Genomic DNA, 19,133 nt, shown 5'->3' with positions numbered 1-19,133 from the left:
AATGCTCAATTGCCTTTGCCACTGCCATGCTTATACCACTATCACACATTCCTGGTAATTAGCATCAAGTTGATTAGTAATGACAACAACAAATCCCAGTGGCAGCCCCACGATGGAATCCTTGAAAAGCTAGCAAGGCCCTTCTGAGCAATGGTTGAGAATCACTGAAGCAAGTTAAAGCTCACAATCCTTTCTGCAGTTTCCAGGGTCCCAAAACTTCACAAGGGCCACAGATCTTTGACATTCCCAAGGGCTGAAAATGGCTCACTTGAGATTTATTTGCCTTTGTGTCTGCCTGATACTTTGGTGGTTGTTCACGTCACTGGAAGTATTTCTTCCTGATAGCAGTGGTATTCTGCCAGCTTGTTAAAACATTTCCAGTGGTCACCCAGTGTGCACTGTAGGCTGAATTAAATAACAATCACAAAGGCAGAATCATTCTTTTCCTGCTCAGAGCTGTCTCCACATAAGTATCCCATCAGTGTTCCACTTACTTTAATCCTGTGGACAAGGGGAGCAAAGAGAAACACAAAGAGCTCCACTGTGGCCATTGAGTTCTGGAAGAACTTCCTTGTGTTATTCTCCTCCTCATCATTCGTGGTGCTGGGCTGGGGATGTCCTGGTGATCCTTGGTTTTCAGCCTGGTGGATAAAGGCGCTACTGCTCCCTCCCCAACTAGAGCCTCTGTCTCCTCCAAATCGGTCATTGCTGCAGTCCTGAGGGGCCTCCAGCAGCATCCAGTGAAGAGTGTGAAGAAGCTTTGTTTCAGCTACTCCAAGCTTATCCTGATGTCCTGGATAGAAAAATGCATCACAGTATCTCATGGGGTTTCCACTAACGGTACTGTTGAGACTTTCATAGCCACACAGCAAACTGGGCATCCAACTTCCTGATAAGTACTTGAAAATTAAAATTCTACCATTAAAAGTATCAGCATTCTGTTTCATTATGTTTGAAACCTCCTAATTCACAAGTCTCCATTTACTTCACAGCATTTGCAGTTCAGTCCCCAAAATGTCAGTTGCAGGGCAACTGAATGCATGGACACAGAACGATCCTAAAAGATGTCAGTTCAACAGTCTTGTCTGTTTGACTCTACTGAATAAGACAAAATGCAAGTGAGCACTGCGAGGTGCTCAAGCTGTGTCCTGTTAAATGTTCCCTACCGGCATGTCTCATGAAGCAAATTAGTGCTGAAATCACCGCTGAAATCAGTAAAAGACTAGTAAAGTAAGTTAGATTTGGACCCAGCTCTATCCTTATTATCTGATTGACTTATCTGCTGAGAATCACAAGCATTGGCCTGAATAAAAATAAGAAAAAAAGAAAAAAGAACTGAAGATATTAAAAGTACCTGCTGCAATTGGCCACTGCAGCATGCCTTGAAAGAAATATGTATCCCTTCAAGGAACCCATGCCTGCTGCGTGGTAAGGTTTTTGCTAAAGCTAGTTTCATCATCTCTGGAAAATAACTAGCAAAATATAATTGAACTACTTTGACTCTTCAGCTCATCAGACCATTAACTTCACTGGGGAAGCTCTCACAGGTTACCCTGCTATAAATGAGAGCAGCTCAAGAAAGGCAATCCACAGAATGTACTAACCGGGATTCTAGGATTTAGAGTATGTTGGCACCCTGAACATCAATCTGTCATATTTTGACTGATAACTTCAGTAATGGAGAAACAAACTCACACAAGCACTAACCTAGCTTGTTTCGGTTGGAGAGCAATGTTGCGGTGCAGTGCAGCACATGCGGGAGCGCAGCTTGGACAAGTTCCCAGCGAGAAATGCTCTGGATGGCTTCAGAGAGAGCTGGAGAAAGGCCATGCAACTTGTTTTCTACTAAAACTCTTTCAAAAGACTAAAAGTAAGAACAAAGAAAAAAAGACACTGTATATCTATTTTTGCACATACCTTCTAGTACATAGAACATTCTCTTTTAAAAACCTGTAATCTGTAATTTTTCATTATACAACTAAAGCACACCTTATAATATTTTTCCTGAAAGACACAGATTGTCTTGAAGCTTGTATTTGTGGAGCTGAGTGCTGGATATTCTTCTCACACACACACACTCTTTCAGTTTAGTGTAACATAAAAGGGCAACCCATTAAAGGTATATGGGCCTTAGGAAATGTTTTCACACCATGCCACAAAAAATAAACAGTGTACACCATTTTTTGTTGAGTCACAACGTAATGGTTTTGTGAACATTTAAAAGAGCTGATGGCTGCAGCAAGTTCATTATTTCCACCTCAAGCAACACAAAACAAGACTATCTGCCTTTGAAATCCCTAAGGAAGTTTGTTATTGCTAGTTGTTCAAACCATTTCACTAAGTTGCTCCTCCAACCAGGCACAAAGATCTCAATATAGGTCACAAAAGCAGTTACATTCCTTCACTGATGTTCCTAAGCAAAGAAATACGTTATTGATAATGCATGTCGCTGCCATATACCAGCTTAATCTCCTGGCTACCTATTTGCTTACAAGATGTTTCACCAATTTTATCAAGCTCTGGGCAAACAAGTAATTGTTGCCATTCATGACCTAACAGATCCTTCAAACACCCTTGCTCCAGAGTCATAAAGCTTATCCTTCAATACTAGTCATACCAATTTTTCCTGTAAAATTGGGGGGGTAATACAAATAGATTTAATTACAAAACCAAAAAGGGCAGCAGTCATAACCTAGCTCTCCTAAATGACCAGCCACTCCCAGGTGCGGCATGCTAATCAGTGCTAACATGCACTCTTCTGCATACCCCAGCAGCTGTGCACATTTGTTCTCTAAGGTCATGGCCACATGCGCTGGTGTGGACAGACAAGAGCTCCTCTATCACAAGGCAGGATGGCCTAGTGCAAGCATAGTGCTGCAGCATCATGGTTTTACAGCATCGCCATAACAGCTTCACTCTGGCCAGCATGGAGGCAGAGAAATGCACATCTACCTGTACCTACATCCTAAGACAGAAACTCCCCAATAGGACCAGGCATAGACAAATAGAAGGGGTGATGGACTGTATGATTTACACAGATGTATTTGGGGGTATTCAGAACTGAGTGTGCTTAGTCACAGTGTTCACCTACTAGAAACCCCAGGTTCTAGTCAGAAAACTCAACAGACTTTCTTTATGGAGCAACGGCTGAAACTGGAGACCATTAGTTATAATACGTGGACAAAAATGGGGATCAGTCAAAAATAATGTGCCATGGATTAGGTTGTCAGCAATGTGTATTTCTTAGCACCAAGATGGGATAACATGTCTACCAGGGAAAGGATGCCTCAAATCACTCTTACAGCAATCTGCTGTCTACAAAGGGAAATGATCTCCTGCCATTCATTCCTATCCGTTCAGGAATGGGGGGAACACGAAGAGGTGGCAGGTGCTTGGAAAGCCTTGGCAGGCAGGGTAGCAAAGTACTCATTGTAAGGTCTCAGTATTCTGTTCCATTCAGGAGCTATGAAGTCATCAAACCACAGTAGCAGTCGAGAGCACATTAGTATAAAGACAAGAGAGGTCTAGAACAACTATCTCAGACAAGGTTACCTAACAAAAGGGGAGAGCAAAGCAGCAAAGTATCCCCAGAAGCAAGACAAGAGATGCAGGGTTAATGCATGGTTACAAACAACATAGAGTCTGAAAGAGCCAGTGAAAAACATGAGATTTTATTTATTTTTCTCAAAAGGGGACAGGGTGCCACTCCTTATTTGTTGCTCCAGCCACACATGCCCACCTCTACTCATGCATCAGCTCTGGGGCTCACTGAAGCCTTCATTCAGCCAAGTCAAGCCTCTACATAAGCCAAAAGGAAGCTCAGCATCGAGGTAAGTAGTTTCTACCAGGTTAGTGAGCTGAATTAACTTACTGAAAGGCCTGCCAAGCACCAGTGCTCACCTAGGCTTATTGAAAGAAATTATCTTCTCACCTCCGGTAGAAAATTCAAAGCATAAGCTCACACTTCAGTACAGTCACAAAGCTATTCCATTTACAGACCAAAGGGAGAGAAAAAAAAAATAAAATCACTGTGAGCAGCAACACTATTCTGAAGCATGAAGGAAGACACATTGTTGATCTCTGGCTTTCCATTCAAGCTCTCATTCACAGGTACTTCAATGGCATCAGGGAGAAAGTCCCCCAACAACTGCCTTCTGGAAGCTCTGGCCAACATTCTGCATACTTCAGAAACTCAAGAGGAAGCCAAGGAGTCTGTAATTACGTCTTTAAATTAGGCTTGGATTCACCTCAACATTTTGGTTTCTGAGCTACATGAAGCTTTTCCTACATGGTTAGCCACCAGATTCCTCTGTTCGTTCCTGGTCTGAGCCAAAAGCTAAATATATTTCTGTACCACAATGAAAGATTAGCTTCCAGAACAGCATATGTGATCACAAGCACCTGAGACAGCATTTTTCTGGCAACATAACAATGCTTCTAACACAAAGGCTAGTGTATGGAAACCATTTGAGCGTCCCTGTGTGCTACAGGCACTGGCTGGTACACAATTGCCACTCTGCATGTACTGTCAGCACGGGACCTAGTTGGCATCAATCCCCAACAGTCACAAGCAGCCCAACAAGAACATGCAGTTCTTTTGACAAGTGTTCTCATGGGATTTGCCTGGAGTTCTCCATAAAGGTCCAACTCACAGCAGCTTCTGCCTACACCAGACACTCAAGATGCCAAGGCCCTGGGTTAGCATTTGCTCATCTAGAGCCTCCCTTTTGTTCTGCCATGGCTCTACTCTTAACTTTCAGGACCTGCTACAGAGAATATACAGACATTAATATGAAAGACCTAATTTTCACTCCACATGAACTAAGCAACTGCTGCTACAGCTGAGAGGAGTTATATGCTTCAGTGAGAAGGCTGAACAAGAATGTCTGACATAAGTTCCCTGTAAGTCAGTCAGAAGCAAGATATTGTCATGCTATGGGTATGTCTTGGAGCTGCAGCCTCAGACCTGCTGCTCAGCTAAGAAGACTGTTACCTACTTATAGCAGGCTTGTCCGTGCCTCCAACACTCCACATGCCAAAGGAGGATAAAGAACATCTGCCAAGGTGGTAGTGAGGGAAGTCAGTGTTGTGCCTTGGTTGCAGAAAGGGCAGCCCCTTTCAGCAGTGCTCTATGTGTGTGTGTGTGTTCAGCTCCCTCAGGGCCACTTATATGAGCATTTTTGCCTTTTAGCCTGGTGACACCATCTGTTTTCACAGGGAGTGGCAGTCAGTCCTGTCTGGCTGCCTTCCCACTGCTGTTGTTCTCCTTTTATCTTCGTCTCCACCAAGAACCAAACGGGCTGTCAAATACCTTGTGACCAGGGTCAGCCTGTGTGTCACTTTGCTGCCGGAACTGTAACAGGTAGCTGCCTGAAGAAGCCTGGATGAGCAGTACAGGACAGAGCAGATTCTGGCTGGGCTTTGCCATGGTTTCCTATACAGCTTTGCTCAAGTTGCATGAACTTCCCCTGCTCTAGGCCCAGGGGAGCCGTACCTGCAGTGAACTGCACAAGGCAGCAAGGGCTCAGCCAGGCCCCCAGCCCCCAGTAGAGAGCCAGGACCTTGGGAAGCTCAGCAACCCCCTGCTCCACCCTCTCAGGAGTGCCAGATGAGCTGCAGGTCTCCTCCAGGGAAGTAGCCCTAGAAGATCTCACTTGAAAAGAAAAGAAAAAAAAAAAACCAAACCCCCCCTCAGTAAGCTAGGAGAGCAGTGCCCAGTGCTTAGCCTAGTGTATGTACAGAAGGACCCTGACAGAGACACAGAGAAACTTCCTGATCTAGACTTCTGTCCTTGGAGGGAACCTTACCACCCTGTTCTTCCAAAGCTCTGGCTGCATCATGGTAGAAAGCAGAGACCATTGCTAAAGTCACGTCAGACTGACTGGAAAGAACTTGAAATGCAGACAGACAGTATTGTCAGTCTGGGGAAGGTCCTCTGAGTAGGGAAGAGTTCCTAGAAAGATCTCAAACACTAATCTAGGAGTTCATAGCACAAGGGATGGTAAGGCTCCATTGTTTACTAAACATAGTAATAGTACAAAAATTGACAAGCAATGAAACACAGATGCCAAGCATTTTATTTACAGAAAATTCCCATGTTCAGAAACTTAGTTTTCTGCCACCATGTCCATTGGCCAGATAAAATAAAGGCGGCCTCCTTTTAAACTTTGTTCCATATCTATCCTTTAATCATTCATAACAACAAAACATACTACTACATTTGCAAAAACAAATTAAAAAAAAGCAGAAAAGAGGTAAACTTTGAATTTGCAGGATCCTCCAGAAAACGTTTGGGTTCTTCCATGCCCAGTGCAAACCAGGATAAAAGAATTTAAAACATATCCTTGAGTCCCTTACCCTCACCCCCAAAAATGCATTAGCTTTGTACAGCACTCACATATATTCCTGTGAGGTCATTTACAGCTTTGACTCATGCACATTAGGAATGACACTGTGGCAGGGCAGAAGAACTACAGAATGGGGAGAAGGAACAACGTTAAATCCATACTGAGGCACAACAGCATTTAGACAGTCTAAGACAATGTGGGGGTGGGTATTTATCTTCAGATTAAAGGCTATTTTTCACAGACCAATTGAAGTCAGTGTGATTGTTCAGGTAAGGAAAAGAAGACTATGAAAGGGCCAGGTTTTTCCTCAAGTATTATGGTATAAAGCAAAGCTCAAAGAAACAATACAATCTGCTTTTGCAGACCAGATGCTGTACTCACTGAATCTAGGCCTCCAGCATCTGCCTCCTCAATGCACAATATGCAGCAAATTCTACTGCAGCAAGTTTAGAGCCAAGAATAATAATAGAATACTGCACAATGTTGTATCACGTGCATTGTCAGACAGTTAACAGCCTATAGACATGCCTAGAGCAACTCTGGCTATAGAATTTTAGAAGGACAGGTCATTTAACAGGTGCACAGTATTTTTAGGCACTCTAGTCAATTCAGTGGTGTTAGATAATCAGCTTGATGTTTCAGAAGGCAAACCAACTACCTGCCAAGTTCCAGAAACCTTGTTTCACCCATGCACGCAGCACTCTGCTACTCCACTGGATAATATGGAAGGGCAGACATTCCTGCGCATTGGCAGGGATAGGAAACTGATGAGCAAAAGAAGGTGGCAGATGCAGCAGCTCAGGCTATATCCCATCAATTGCTCAAAACTAAGCCCCACCTTTGAAAGCTTTCTACCATACTTTAGTGATTATGTTAAGAATTGGAGAAGAATCAAGTTCTCCTTCATCCAAGGAAACGGATTGGATCTTCATGAAATGCATTTTTCCAGAGCTCCCTTTCCCTTGGCTGAAGCACGTGATGACTTATGTTGTCTTGCAGTTTCTTTGGGGTTTGGGGGGGGAGGGGTTGGTTTTGGTTCTGTTGGTTGAGGGTTTGGGGGGGTTTGGTTGTTTTATTTTTTTTTTCCCCACTTAGTAAATTCTGACATGTGCTTAGAGAAGAAAGGTGCTTTAGAATCAGCCTAGGGGAAATAGAGAAAGACCTGATGCCAACAGCACAGCATGAAGCACAAGAAAGTCACAGACAGATAGGTACATCATGGAGAATGCACAGAGAAGGAAGCTCTGTCCCTCTACCCAACAGTAACAGACACGAGCCCACAGGTGAGGCCACAGACTCAGATTATAGCTGCTTCAAGGTATGGCTCCTGCACACTACTGAGACTCCTGGTAAAGGACATACGGCAACAAGCTCCTTTTTCTAACCTCTGAACAACCAGGAACTGTCAATGGTATAAACCAGTGATGATGCTTTTGCTCCATGTGCCAGAATTGCTATACATTTTACTTACCAACACACTAAGCCAGCAGTCCTCTGTTGGTATCTAGCAATAGCCCTGAAAAATTTATGGATTTCTTAGAAAAAAATTAGTCAGCAGCAGCTAGGGCTTCTCCAGCTTAATATCTTGTGAGAAGGAAGTCAGAAAACCGCTGCAGAGAGACCTAAGTACTTTAAACTATTAAGATACATGTCCAGACCAAGTTTTTCCAGTCTGTCAAGTTTGGCTGCAACTGCTTAATGTACTTTAAGTCATCCAAAGATCAGCAACAATTCAAAGAATTCTGAAATTCCTTAGATACCCATCTTATTTGAACTTGCTGCATGCCTTCCTTTTTTACTCCCTTTATATAGTAGATTGAGGTTTCATTAGAAATACAGTTAGAAATAAGAGTTATTAGTATCTGCATAATAACCTCTCTTTAATTATGCTGCTAAGACATGCTCCCTCCATTTTCCAGTAGAGGAGGTATTTTCATTTTGCACAATGGTAAAAGTATTATTTAGAGCCTGTTAGTAACGTTTAGATGTCTGATATTTTAAGTCTGAAAAAACTCCAGTAATCGCAAATTGAAATTACATCAATCTCATCTGAAAGCACATACACACATGATGAACTGCAAGTTTAGACCCAGACTGTCATAGCTCAGTCTGCCCATACCATTATTTACTTTATTTAATTACTAATTAGTTCAATTACTAATATGCAAATCAGTATATTTTTGTTGTGTCCAGAGATGCACATGATATCCCAATTATCTAGATGGGAAAAGGTTTCAAATCCTTCATGTGATGAAAGTACAAAATTAAGCTGAATGGACTAAATCCATTTCTGGAGTAAGCTGAGAAGCTTGCTGATCAGCCACCATGGTCAGGTCGAGTTGCATGACAAGTTAGTTAGTAATAAGAGTTGAAAAAGAGAAACATGTACATACCACACATGAAGCTTCATATTGTTTCCCCAGTTTAGGTCTTAAAAATGCACTGAAGGAAGGGAGAAAAAGCATTAGAGACCCAGTACTTCAAGTGTGGATTTTGCTTAGTTATTTTTAGGATTCTTCTCATGTCAGAAGGTTGGCAAAAGGCTGAGAAACTTAATGTAAAGGAAGACATAAGGCCAAAACAATGTTCAGATACCTGTTGATGACATCTGACAAAATGCTGTCACCTTTTCCAAAAGACAAAGTACCCACACTGATATGCCAAGAAATAGTTAATCCACCCTCAAGAAAAGTCCTGTTCCCCATGGATAAACTCTTCCATCAGACAGTTTTCAGCCATTTTACCTCAGTGAAAGATTTTCAATATATTCTGTTTAAAATGGGTTAAATATTACTTTGCCTTGCCTCTATTTTAAGCCACAGATCCATTTGCCAGTTTTGTATTAAGTATTTTGCTCTACAAATGCTGATGTGGAAGGCTTATGACGAAACGCAGGCCTGTACCCTGTAGGTAGAGAACACCCACCCTCTGCTGTCATTCCCCTCCAGAATGTGATCAGAGTTAAATATTTAAAAAATTAATCAGGTCACCTTATTACAGTATTTTTTTTTTTGGAGGACACTGAAACTGTGAAATAAAGGGATTTTGTCACCGAGGCCTTAAATTAGAGCCACAACCTTCAAACCTTTCAACCTCCCCCCACAGCCCCCACAATGTTTTCAGTTTAGAATTCTGGTAAGACAGGAGACAGACAGGATTCACAAGGAACAAAGCCCCAGCCATACATTCAGCCTACCCCTCACACATCATTTCTCTCCAATCCAATGAAGTAAGGTGAGACTTTGACGTATCTGTTTGCATGCTGACCTCTCAAAGCACAGATTATACTTCCAGAACAGATGCAAATACAGATACAAGCAAAGCTGCAAGTCCAGTGCAGCACTGAGGGATGCTGCTTCTGGTACCAGAGCTCCAGGAGCCCTCTTAAAAGTGGGGGTGGAGGCGTGGGGGGGAAACAGGACCAGGAGGAGGGGAAAGGTGCACAGACACAGATACACATGGATGTATACATATCAAGAAGCTGCCCGGGACTGCCACTAGATTAAGATGCCTCCAGTCCTTCCCCCATCCCCGATACACACAGATTGCTGTATATTGAGAGCAAAGAAAACAGCTTGTTTCACACCTTCATGTTGCAGCTGCAGTAACCGCTTCCTCCCTGCCACTGGGCAGCAGCTGGCCCGCCTGCCCCCACCCCCCACTTCCACTGCCCTGTTGCAGCTGTATCCCAAGTTGCCAGGGCTTGCTGCTCTCACCTGGTTTGCCTCCACAGGAAGGTCTGGATGGGCAGAGGGATGCCACGGCCGCTCTCCTGCTCCTGGCCCTCTGAGCTTTTCCTTTTCACCATGATGCCGATGACAGCAGCTGCTGTGAGCCAGCCTTAGCAGACATACCAGTTGGGATCTCCCACGGCTACCACTTTGCTCTCCGTAACTCTTTACCCTCCTCCCTTCATCCTCTGCAGCCCGCTCCCTCCCTCACCTCCCTTCAGCTTTGCCGGTGCAAAATGGCTGCAGAAGGCAGGGAGGAAATTAGGGGAGCGAAGATGTCCGCGTCCCTGTGCTTCCTCCCTGCCTTCAGCACCTCCCTCTGTGGACAGCTCCCAGCACCGAGAGCCGCGCCGGCAGGCGGTGACAGGGGAGGGCGGGCTGGTGGCGCGGAAGCGGCCCCGCCCCGCCCCTCCCGCAAAACTTCCAGCGCCCGGCAAGGGGCAAGGGGCTGCTCCTCCCGCCAGCCCCGCAGCAACAGGGCTTCTGCTGCCGCCTCTCCCCCCGCCTCCTGCCGGCCCGGTCCGCACCGCGCGGAAATTTCGAAGCCGCGCCAACCCGCAGCGGGAGGAAGGCGCAGAGCAGCCGAGAAGCGATCGGGGCAGGAGAGCGACTCCTTCCCTCCCTCCCTCGCCTGCAGCAGGGACGAGCTCAAACAATGGAGTCTGACCAAGCTCCCCCACAACCGCAGAGGAGCAGAATTGAAAGAGGGCTTTTCGGTGGGCAGTTCATTAGCAGTTTATCGCGCTCCTCCTTGGATCTACAAAGGCAGGAGCCCTCGAACTGCCTGATACAGCACAGAGCAAGGCGGCAAAACAGGGAGATACCCGTTTATCTCCAGAGTGGGGAGAGAAGGGAAGCAAGTAATAAACCCTCTCTGGAAGTGAAGGTTGGTGGTAGGAGCAAGGGAAGTTTGGGGTAGTTATTCCATGGATTTTTCTTACACTGAAGGAGTTGAGATAAACAGAGGTGGAGAGGATGGTGAGTGCCAAAGCAGATGTACCCGCGTTTCCAACTAGACACCAGACTGATTTGACTCGTACAAAGATAAATCCGAATCAGGTTTGCTTGAAATATTTCTCAGTCACTGTCAAATTAGCTCTCCTTACATACCTAAGGATATCAAAAGATAGTATACTACTACAAATAATTAATGGAATAAAATGAAAGACCAACGCAATTCCACCCTTATCAGTTAATTTTTCTCCAAAAAATTGCTTATATAAAAAGATTGCAAGTTTAAAGACAGATGCTCCAACAAGCCAAGGCTGTATTGCTTCCTGTCTCTCAATCCTCCTACTTAATATGAGGCACTTGAAGACTCACTGAGGTCATTCCTTCCTGGAACACGAGCTGAACTGATCAACATGACCTACTTCCTTCCTTACGGGTACTTTGAGAAACAGGTTTGCTGAAAACCCAGTGCATTCCTTTGAAAAATCTGCATTTACTCCCACGTGGGATAAAGTTTTTTCTGGTGCCCAGCCCAATACTTCCTTGCAGTGACTCAGGCTGGTCTTGATCTCCACTCATGCAGAACAGGACCCTATGTGGTCTACATTTTGCTAAAATCCCCCTCTTGCACAAGAGGAGTATTAAGACAGTTAATTAGAAGGTAATATGTTAAATAAAACCTAAACAATATGTTTATGACCAAAAAGTTTTAAATAATTAAAATCACTAATCTACCTGAGTGCTGAAACGCTAAGCTAGTTGGTGGTGTTTGTCTTGTTTGGTTGGGGTTTTTTGCTAGCAGTAACTTTTTCTGCTGGTGCACAGAATTAAGGCCTTTTTATTCACAGGATTAGCTTGCTCAGACAGTAAAGTTCTTAATTACTATTTTCTTTCCTTCAATTAAATGAGGTCAGACAGGAAAAAAAATAATCTTGATTTCTAAAAATCTTATGAGAACTAACTGCAGGGACAAGATGGTTAAACCAAATTACTCCTAAACACAAGGTACGTATTAAAGAAGTTTCCCTACTCCACATCCCCTCAACGGATCCCAGACTTTTTATACAAAGTCTTCTTGTTTGGAAAGCAAATTTGAGTTCTAATTCCTGCCAGCATGCCGCTTGACAGTCAGAAGTGAAACACAACGCAGTAGGACTGATAAACTTATTTTTAAATAAGTGCTTTTTCCAGTCCTGTAATGTGCTATAAAACTATGGAATAAAGCATAACCTCAGTTAGTGACAGATCTGAAGTCTAAATTTATTTGGAGTTTTAGTAATTATCAAGCAGGAGAATCACTCTTCTTCCAAGAAAAGTATGAGGACTAAAAGAAGTTTTAATGTTATTTGCAATTACAGAAAAAAAATTAACTGATCTGTTAAGGCCTCAAAAAGTGCAAGGTCAGTGTCTCCCTCGTGGACATTCACAATATGAATGACCAGAACACATAGCTTCACCACAGTTAAGAGGATTGCTAACCCTCAGCCAGGGATGAGGATTGCAGCCTAGGGATGGTTTATGTGGATATGTTTTTAAGTGTCATACAGTCTCCCCCTCAAAATTAGTGCCATCAGGCATCATAGGCACTAATTCAATAATATAACAATTATATTGAACTGGTCTGAGTTGAAGACACCTGCATTCTCTCAGTAACTGGTAAGCACAGTTCAGATCTGGTTTGGGTTTGTTTGTCTGGGGTTTGGGGTTTTTTTTTGTGGTTTGTTTTTTTTAAATGGGTATCTCTCCTTACTCCTGCATTCAAGAAGCAGTCACTTAAAATAGCTTCCAGTTTGCTACTCTAAGCCTAAGCTTACTATTCCCATGCTCTGCTACACAACAGGAAACACAAGCAAAAAAGAGCACTGCAGCTTGCTCACAGACTACGGCTGAAATCTCCTACGAATTCTCCTGATTGACAGGGACACCAGGGGCACTTGGTGTGGTCAGTCCAGGGCAGCTGCTTAGGGGTAAACAGACAGGGATGAAAACATGAACACAAAGCTCAAAAACCCCAACAAGTTTAGTAGGAAAACAAGGGCATTCTTTGGTTTCAAACCTACCCAGGTAAACATCATTGCTGCCCCTGAACAGAGGCAGTCATAGAGAGCAGAGTTTGGAAGCTCACTAGCAGCACTTCACTGAGCCTCCAAAAGGGGAGGAGCAGGAGCGGAGCACACACGAGCCAACTGCATGCTAGCTCCACATCTGTCAGCGTTAACTAACACCAGAAAGCAGGAGGACAATGTACTAGTACCTCTGCCTGGCTTTCTGTTACATCTTTGAAGGATTCTTTAGGAGAAAGAAATAGCTCTCGAGTACCGTATTATTTTCCTTCCTCTTTCTTTGTGCATAGCCAGCACCTTGCCCTGTCACACAGCCGTCAGCAAGTGGAGCTCAGGTAGCCCAACAGACACTGAGAGGAAACTGCATAGCTACTACTTTGTAGTAATCAAAAATGTAACTGCAAATTGCAGTTTTAGTCAAACTTGCCATTTTGAGTCCAGAATATTGCTCTCCAACAACATGCAGCCATAAAAGACACCTAAATCCCTGTTTGTACAGAGGTTTGAAGTTACAGAACTTCTGATGCAAAACAAATCAGAGAGCAAAGAAAAGACTATGAACAGCTGGCACTGTCATAAGAACTGCAGTCACAAAGGTGCAGATTCTCCAATCCAGCCAGGCTGTGACCAGCACTAAACCCAGGAGGTGGCAAAGGTGGTTTATACTAGTTTGACCATGGCTGGAGACCAATTTTATTCTTGCCTTGTTTTGGAAACAACACACACACCCCCACGCCACAAAGGCCACACAAAGCTGAAGCAATCTGTACCTATGTAAGTGAAACAGCTTGCAACTTGGGAATTGCATGTGTAAGAGAAGAAGGAACTTTATGGCCTGGAAGATTTTCCTTTTCTCTATACTGAACTTCTGCTTGCAGGTGAGGCTTTCAGATTTCCAGTCAGCATTTGACTGTACCTAAATACTAACACTGCAGCAGATGCTGCAAACAGAAAATCCTCCAAATCAGTCCCCCACTTTCCCTGGGGATAGAGAGGAAGCAAGCAAACTCTTCAGGGAGGTCATTATAGTAGGACAACAGGTGTCCTGAAAATTCACCTGTGCTCTGTTCACTAGGCTACACTGGCATCCTGGGCTGGCACAGAAACACAGGTCCATCTGCCTGCAAAAAGATCAAGACTAGCGCAAGAAGTCACCGCCTTTGGGAAGCTGGCATGGGGTAGAGCAGAGATGGTATCATTAGCTCTGCTGTACTCCAGCAGTTCCCAGACCACCCAAGTGCTTGGGCACAAAAGATGCTCATGACACTCTTTTTCCATTTCTTCTTACTACAGGCAGCATCAGCCTGACATCCCTCCAAATAACATGATTCTGCTTGATCACTGCTTTATTCATTGCACAGTTGTGTTTACACATCCATCACAGTAGGATTCAGTCTTGATCCAGAAACAGTCAAAGTGTTACAATACAAGGAAAAATCAGTTTTGTACTTACAAGTTAAAATTGTAACCATGGGGAATTGTGTTAGGTGCAATGAATCATGTTAGGTATAACCATAGAAACCTCATATATTTTCTATGAATTTTGTGTTTGGAAACTAACATTATGATTGAAACAACAGAGGTAATTATAAAAGTATAGTCAAGTGATTAACTAGTAATTACTTATAAGTTTTATAGTTCTTTACTCTTATGACTAGATGTTCTTGTATGTTAGATAAGAACAATATTGGAACTGACCACCTGTGGTTGAAGCTGTCTTAAGCTTCAAAGAGCAAGGACAAGAAACTAAGACGACTGTCATGGACACCTGTTTGCTGCTTGGAAACCCCCTTACCCTTCTCATCTTGATTTGAATATTGAGGATTCCAATCAGTAGAGCTAAGTGAAATTGACCAATGATTGTTTTTAAATAAGAATATTGATAAGGTTATATAACTAGCAAACCCAATCATTATAAAGCTTAAATTTACGAGTGAGCATAGTATGCATTTTTATGTAAAAGAACTTACGTAACAATGATTCGACAGAAAAAGTGTATAAAAACTGATGGATTTTAATACTAAGGGGGACACGCCTTTGGAGGAGATCCCCGGCATCCCCAGCACTGCAATAAACAAAGTGCCTGCTTCTTAACATCAGGTTGGTGTTAAGGAGTTTTATTTCGGATTTCGGTAACAAAAACTGGCAGCATGCCACAGAGTAGTGATGTAGAGAAGGAACTGCTAATTGCTTAATGATTGTCTCTCTATAACTTTACATACCAAAGACTGGTGTTTGTCAAGGATTAAGCCTGTCAGAGACTGGTACTTGGGAGTGATGAGCAAGAAGGAACCATGAACAATCACAAAACTTAATTAAATGTTTGATGAATTTACGATCTTGTTGAGAAGGCACAAGTAGAGGCCTTGCTTGAATAGATAGGGCCAGAAAAGTTAAGAACTCCTGTCTTTGTTCTCGTCCTTGTAGATAATTTAGCTTAAACTAACCATATGGTTCTACACCACTAATGAAAACTTAGATAATAAGAGCACTAACAAGCACTGATGTATCAAAACAAGTAAAAGACCATACTGCGCAGAATCACCTGAGGAGGGTCAAATAGCGGACAAGTGAGGAAGACTATGGAAGACCACCAGAGGACTCCTGAAGACCACCAGAGACCTTCAATGCACCTGCGTAAAGGACATTTGCATATGCTAATAGTTTCCTGGAAAACTAATGAATATGTATAACATTTCTCAGAAATCTAGTGAATATGTATGTAGAACATGTACTTAACCTGCACAATTAGACCCGACGGTGTGCACGATAGGTGGAGTGATCCCCCGTGCATCCAGCACTGCCAATAAAGAATACCTACTTAATAGTTAATCAAACTATTGAGTTAATTTCTTTGAATCAGTAGGAACAGCGAGCAGAACCTGAGCATGAAGCTCCCACCCTACACAGCAGTGCCCAGAGCAGGGAACTGCTCTAAATTTCACTGTCTTGCACTTGTTTCCATGCTGATGCTCTCAAAAGTCCCCAGCCTCAATCCCTGCCACACACGCTCCTAAGTATTCACACCTTTATCTGTTATTCTCTGTGCAGAAAGAGCCAGAATCCAAACTGTCAGGAGTACCTCAAGCCATTCTGTTGTGCAGCAGCCTTTCCAAGAGCAAAGCTGTAAACAGCTCCTAACTGTAGGCCTCAGAGCAGAGAACAAAGACAATTGTTTGGCAGACTCCTGAGAGCTTAGTCTTCTGTAAGCTGCCAGCAGGCTTTTGTCCTTGGCTGAAAGGACCCATGCTGAAGACCCTTTCTCTACTGGGACACCGATCACAGAAAGTCAACACTGATGGATGCCACTCATTTCACCCTTTCTCATATGGGTCTGTCAGGTAGAAGCAAAAGTTACTCCTTCATTTAACCATTTCTCTTCCTAGGAAGTCTTTGGACCTTGTTAAGTAACTACACTAGGACACAGCAAAAACACCTGCAGAGAGTGGGCACAGAGGGCTATTTCATTGGCAGTATTGTACATGCTGTCATTTACATCGGTGTAAAGAGCAGGTCAAAGACTGCTGTTTTGATGTGGCAACTGTATACATCCTCTTTGTACTATCATGAACTACACAAGATAAAAGTATAAGGGAGTTAAAAAAAAAAAAAAAAGGCCTGATTGTCTCCTTCCCAGGTGTTTTGTAAAAATTAGGAAAGCTCTGTTTTTTCTTTAAGGGCTTCTAAACTCAGCATGAAAACATTCCAGCTAAGGTTCTTCAGAACTCTCATTCACAGCTCTTCTTGCCAGCCCTGCTCAAACACAACACAACTATGTTTTCAGAAACAAGGATAAATGAATCCCTAAAACCATGCAATGAACCCCTAAAACTAACCAGGTTTGCTGCTGTTGCTACGTGAATTTGGGCAGGAACAGACTGTAGTCTAGCTGGATCAGATTCCATAAGGACAATCAGATCTTTAATCCTTGGGCCACATTTAGCTGGAATCGTAGGAGTAGCATAGCATTCATGCATCTGTGAATCCTATTTCAAAACAGAGCAGAACCACAGATGCTCCAGTCACTGCAAAGAGTTATTGCTTTCACATAAAGTTCAAGCAACAATATTCACAGTAATTTAATGGCAATTAAATACATAATAGGTGCAGGTTATGTTCCAACTAGATAAAGCAGGGAGAGATGGAACAAAATCCTAGAGATGTCATAAGGGGGTCTCTGGACAAGACTGGGGGGGGGGGGAGTAAAAAAATCCAGCTTTCACTGTCAGGGTATCACACCACCCCTTGGATCAGGACTCTCCAAGCTCCAAGATGTGACTGCTTTGGTAGTAGCTGCAAAACTTTTACTTCCTTTTGAGAAAAAAAGACAACAAACCTCCTCCACCCAAACCCCACCCCACCCGAACACCTTTTTCACCTTCTTCCTGGAGAAGAAAGTGGGGATCTCTTGTCCCACTGAGTTACCAAACATGTCTTCCTCTCCACTGCTCAGAAGAGAGCTGAGAACTGCCCTCCACCACATGCTTCTCCTTCCAGAGCAACGGCACTCACACAAGCCAGGTGGGGGAGCCCCTCCATCAGGGCCACACTGTCTTTTATCTTCAAAGCAGCAACCGGGACTTCTGCATGGCCATACACCTCTAGGTGAAAGGCCTTTTGCCTGCCACTCTGATCTGATCCATTTCTCTGGCTCACCCACCTGTTTTTTCTACCATGTTCCTGTACAACAGAAGGAATACCCCATGAGCTGTATTAGGCACAGGATGGACAGGTCTTCTGTACATCTAGCAAACATTGTAGCAGGAGTCCTGGGCTTCTCTCACTTTCAATAACACTTCAGTTAATCTTAAGATTTTATTCACAGCTTGTATTGACCTCAGTGCTCCAACATCACAATCTGCTAGCAAATTATAAAATACATCACCTACCACATGCTGCTAATAAGACACAACAATCAGAAATATCCTCTTCTTTGTTCACTTTGAAAGGAGGAAACACGTTCTTACCAGCTGTCCTCAACCATTGCTCTAGCTGTGAATGCTTAAATCAGGCTTTACCCTTTTTTTTCTCAACCTCTTAATCCTTTTAGCAAATGATACATTAGTTCTGCCTTGTGCCTAAGCACCCTTAGGAGGGTACTTCTAATGGATAATTAACAACACTTAATTATTTCTCCAGGTAGTTTGACTGCATTTATTTATGAATACTGCAGCATTATGTGAAAAGTCCAGCTTGTTCAGGGCCTGGGAAACTTAAGGCAGTCTACTCAGTTGTATTTCCCTCCTACTGCTCAGGCTCCCAGCCATGTTCAGAAGATCATTCTTCTGTTAGCAAGTCCCACTGCTATCCAACTCTGCAGAATATGCAGAGCTCACACAGTAGCTGATACTGAAGCTCTCATTCCACCTGTGTCATTGCATCTGCATCTGCACGGCACAGGCTTGAAACCCCTCCAGGGCAGGCATCAGAGCAGGAAGAGGCATCAGAAGCAGCCTTACTTGAGCAGGTCCAGAGTGGGCAGCGCAAGGGCAGGAAAGCCTGAGAGGTGAGGCTTCCCCGTTTCCCCACACCACAGCCCCATGTTGAGAAGCCACCTGTGGCTTGGGCCAGCACACAACATTTTCTGGAGCATTTCTTTGTTCCACTTGCAACACAGAGCTGCACTTCCTCCCTGACCCAAGCTAAGGCAGGAGTTTAAGCACCCACCAACAGATCCAAACTAACTACTTCAAGCAGCCCTCAAACGTCCGGCTGTTTCCCCGTTAGTTTTCAGGACGGCCCCAACAGCTCATTACCCACGGTTCCCATTACCTTTGATCCACACGACCCCACCGTCCTCAAGAAGCTGCAGGGAACCGGCCCCGACCACGCTCATCCTCCGCTGACCGGCTGGGCTGGGTTGAGCCGAGCCCCTCACAGCGGGTGAGGGCGCTCCCGACAGCTATGAGGGGAGGGAGCGCGGCAGCCGAGCCCTCACGGCGCCAAACCATCGGCCGCTCAGCGACCGTTAACGGCTCCGCGGTATTTATAGCGCGCCGGACCGCGCGGGCGGGAGGCAACCGTTGGCCGCGCGAGCCGTG

At 44.0% G+C, this 19,133-nt stretch overlaps 1 protein-coding gene across 2 annotated transcripts in view; it reads right to left on the bottom strand.

Annotated features, from left to right (window-relative positions):
* The window catches only part of UNC80 (unc-80 homolog (C. elegans)), a 132,306-nt gene extending 122,151 nt beyond the window's left edge, over positions 1–10,155 (bottom strand). For both annotated transcript variants that reach the window (XM_010583247.1, XM_010583248.1), the window contains exons 1-4: positions 10,064–10,155; positions 8,741–8,789; positions 1,708–1,864; positions 495–793 (exon numbers count right to left, since the gene is read on the bottom strand). In XM_010583247.1, the coding sequence (XP_010581549.1) occupies positions 495–793; positions 1,708–1,864; positions 8,741–8,789; positions 10,064–10,155 (597 nt within the window). The remainder of the gene's footprint in view (positions 1–494; positions 794–1,707; positions 1,865–8,740; positions 8,790–10,063) is intronic.
* Positions 10,156–19,133: the final 8,978 nt, after the last annotated feature.

This window comes from Haliaeetus leucocephalus, unplaced genomic scaffold (genome assembly GCF_000737465.1).
Source record: "Haliaeetus leucocephalus isolate CR32 unplaced genomic scaffold, Haliaeetus_leucocephalus-4.0 Scaffold880, whole genome shotgun sequence".
NCBI classification, from domain to species: Eukaryota; Metazoa; Chordata; class Aves; order Accipitriformes; family Accipitridae; genus Haliaeetus; species Haliaeetus leucocephalus.
This window is presented reverse-complemented; position numbering and strand designations above follow the sequence as displayed.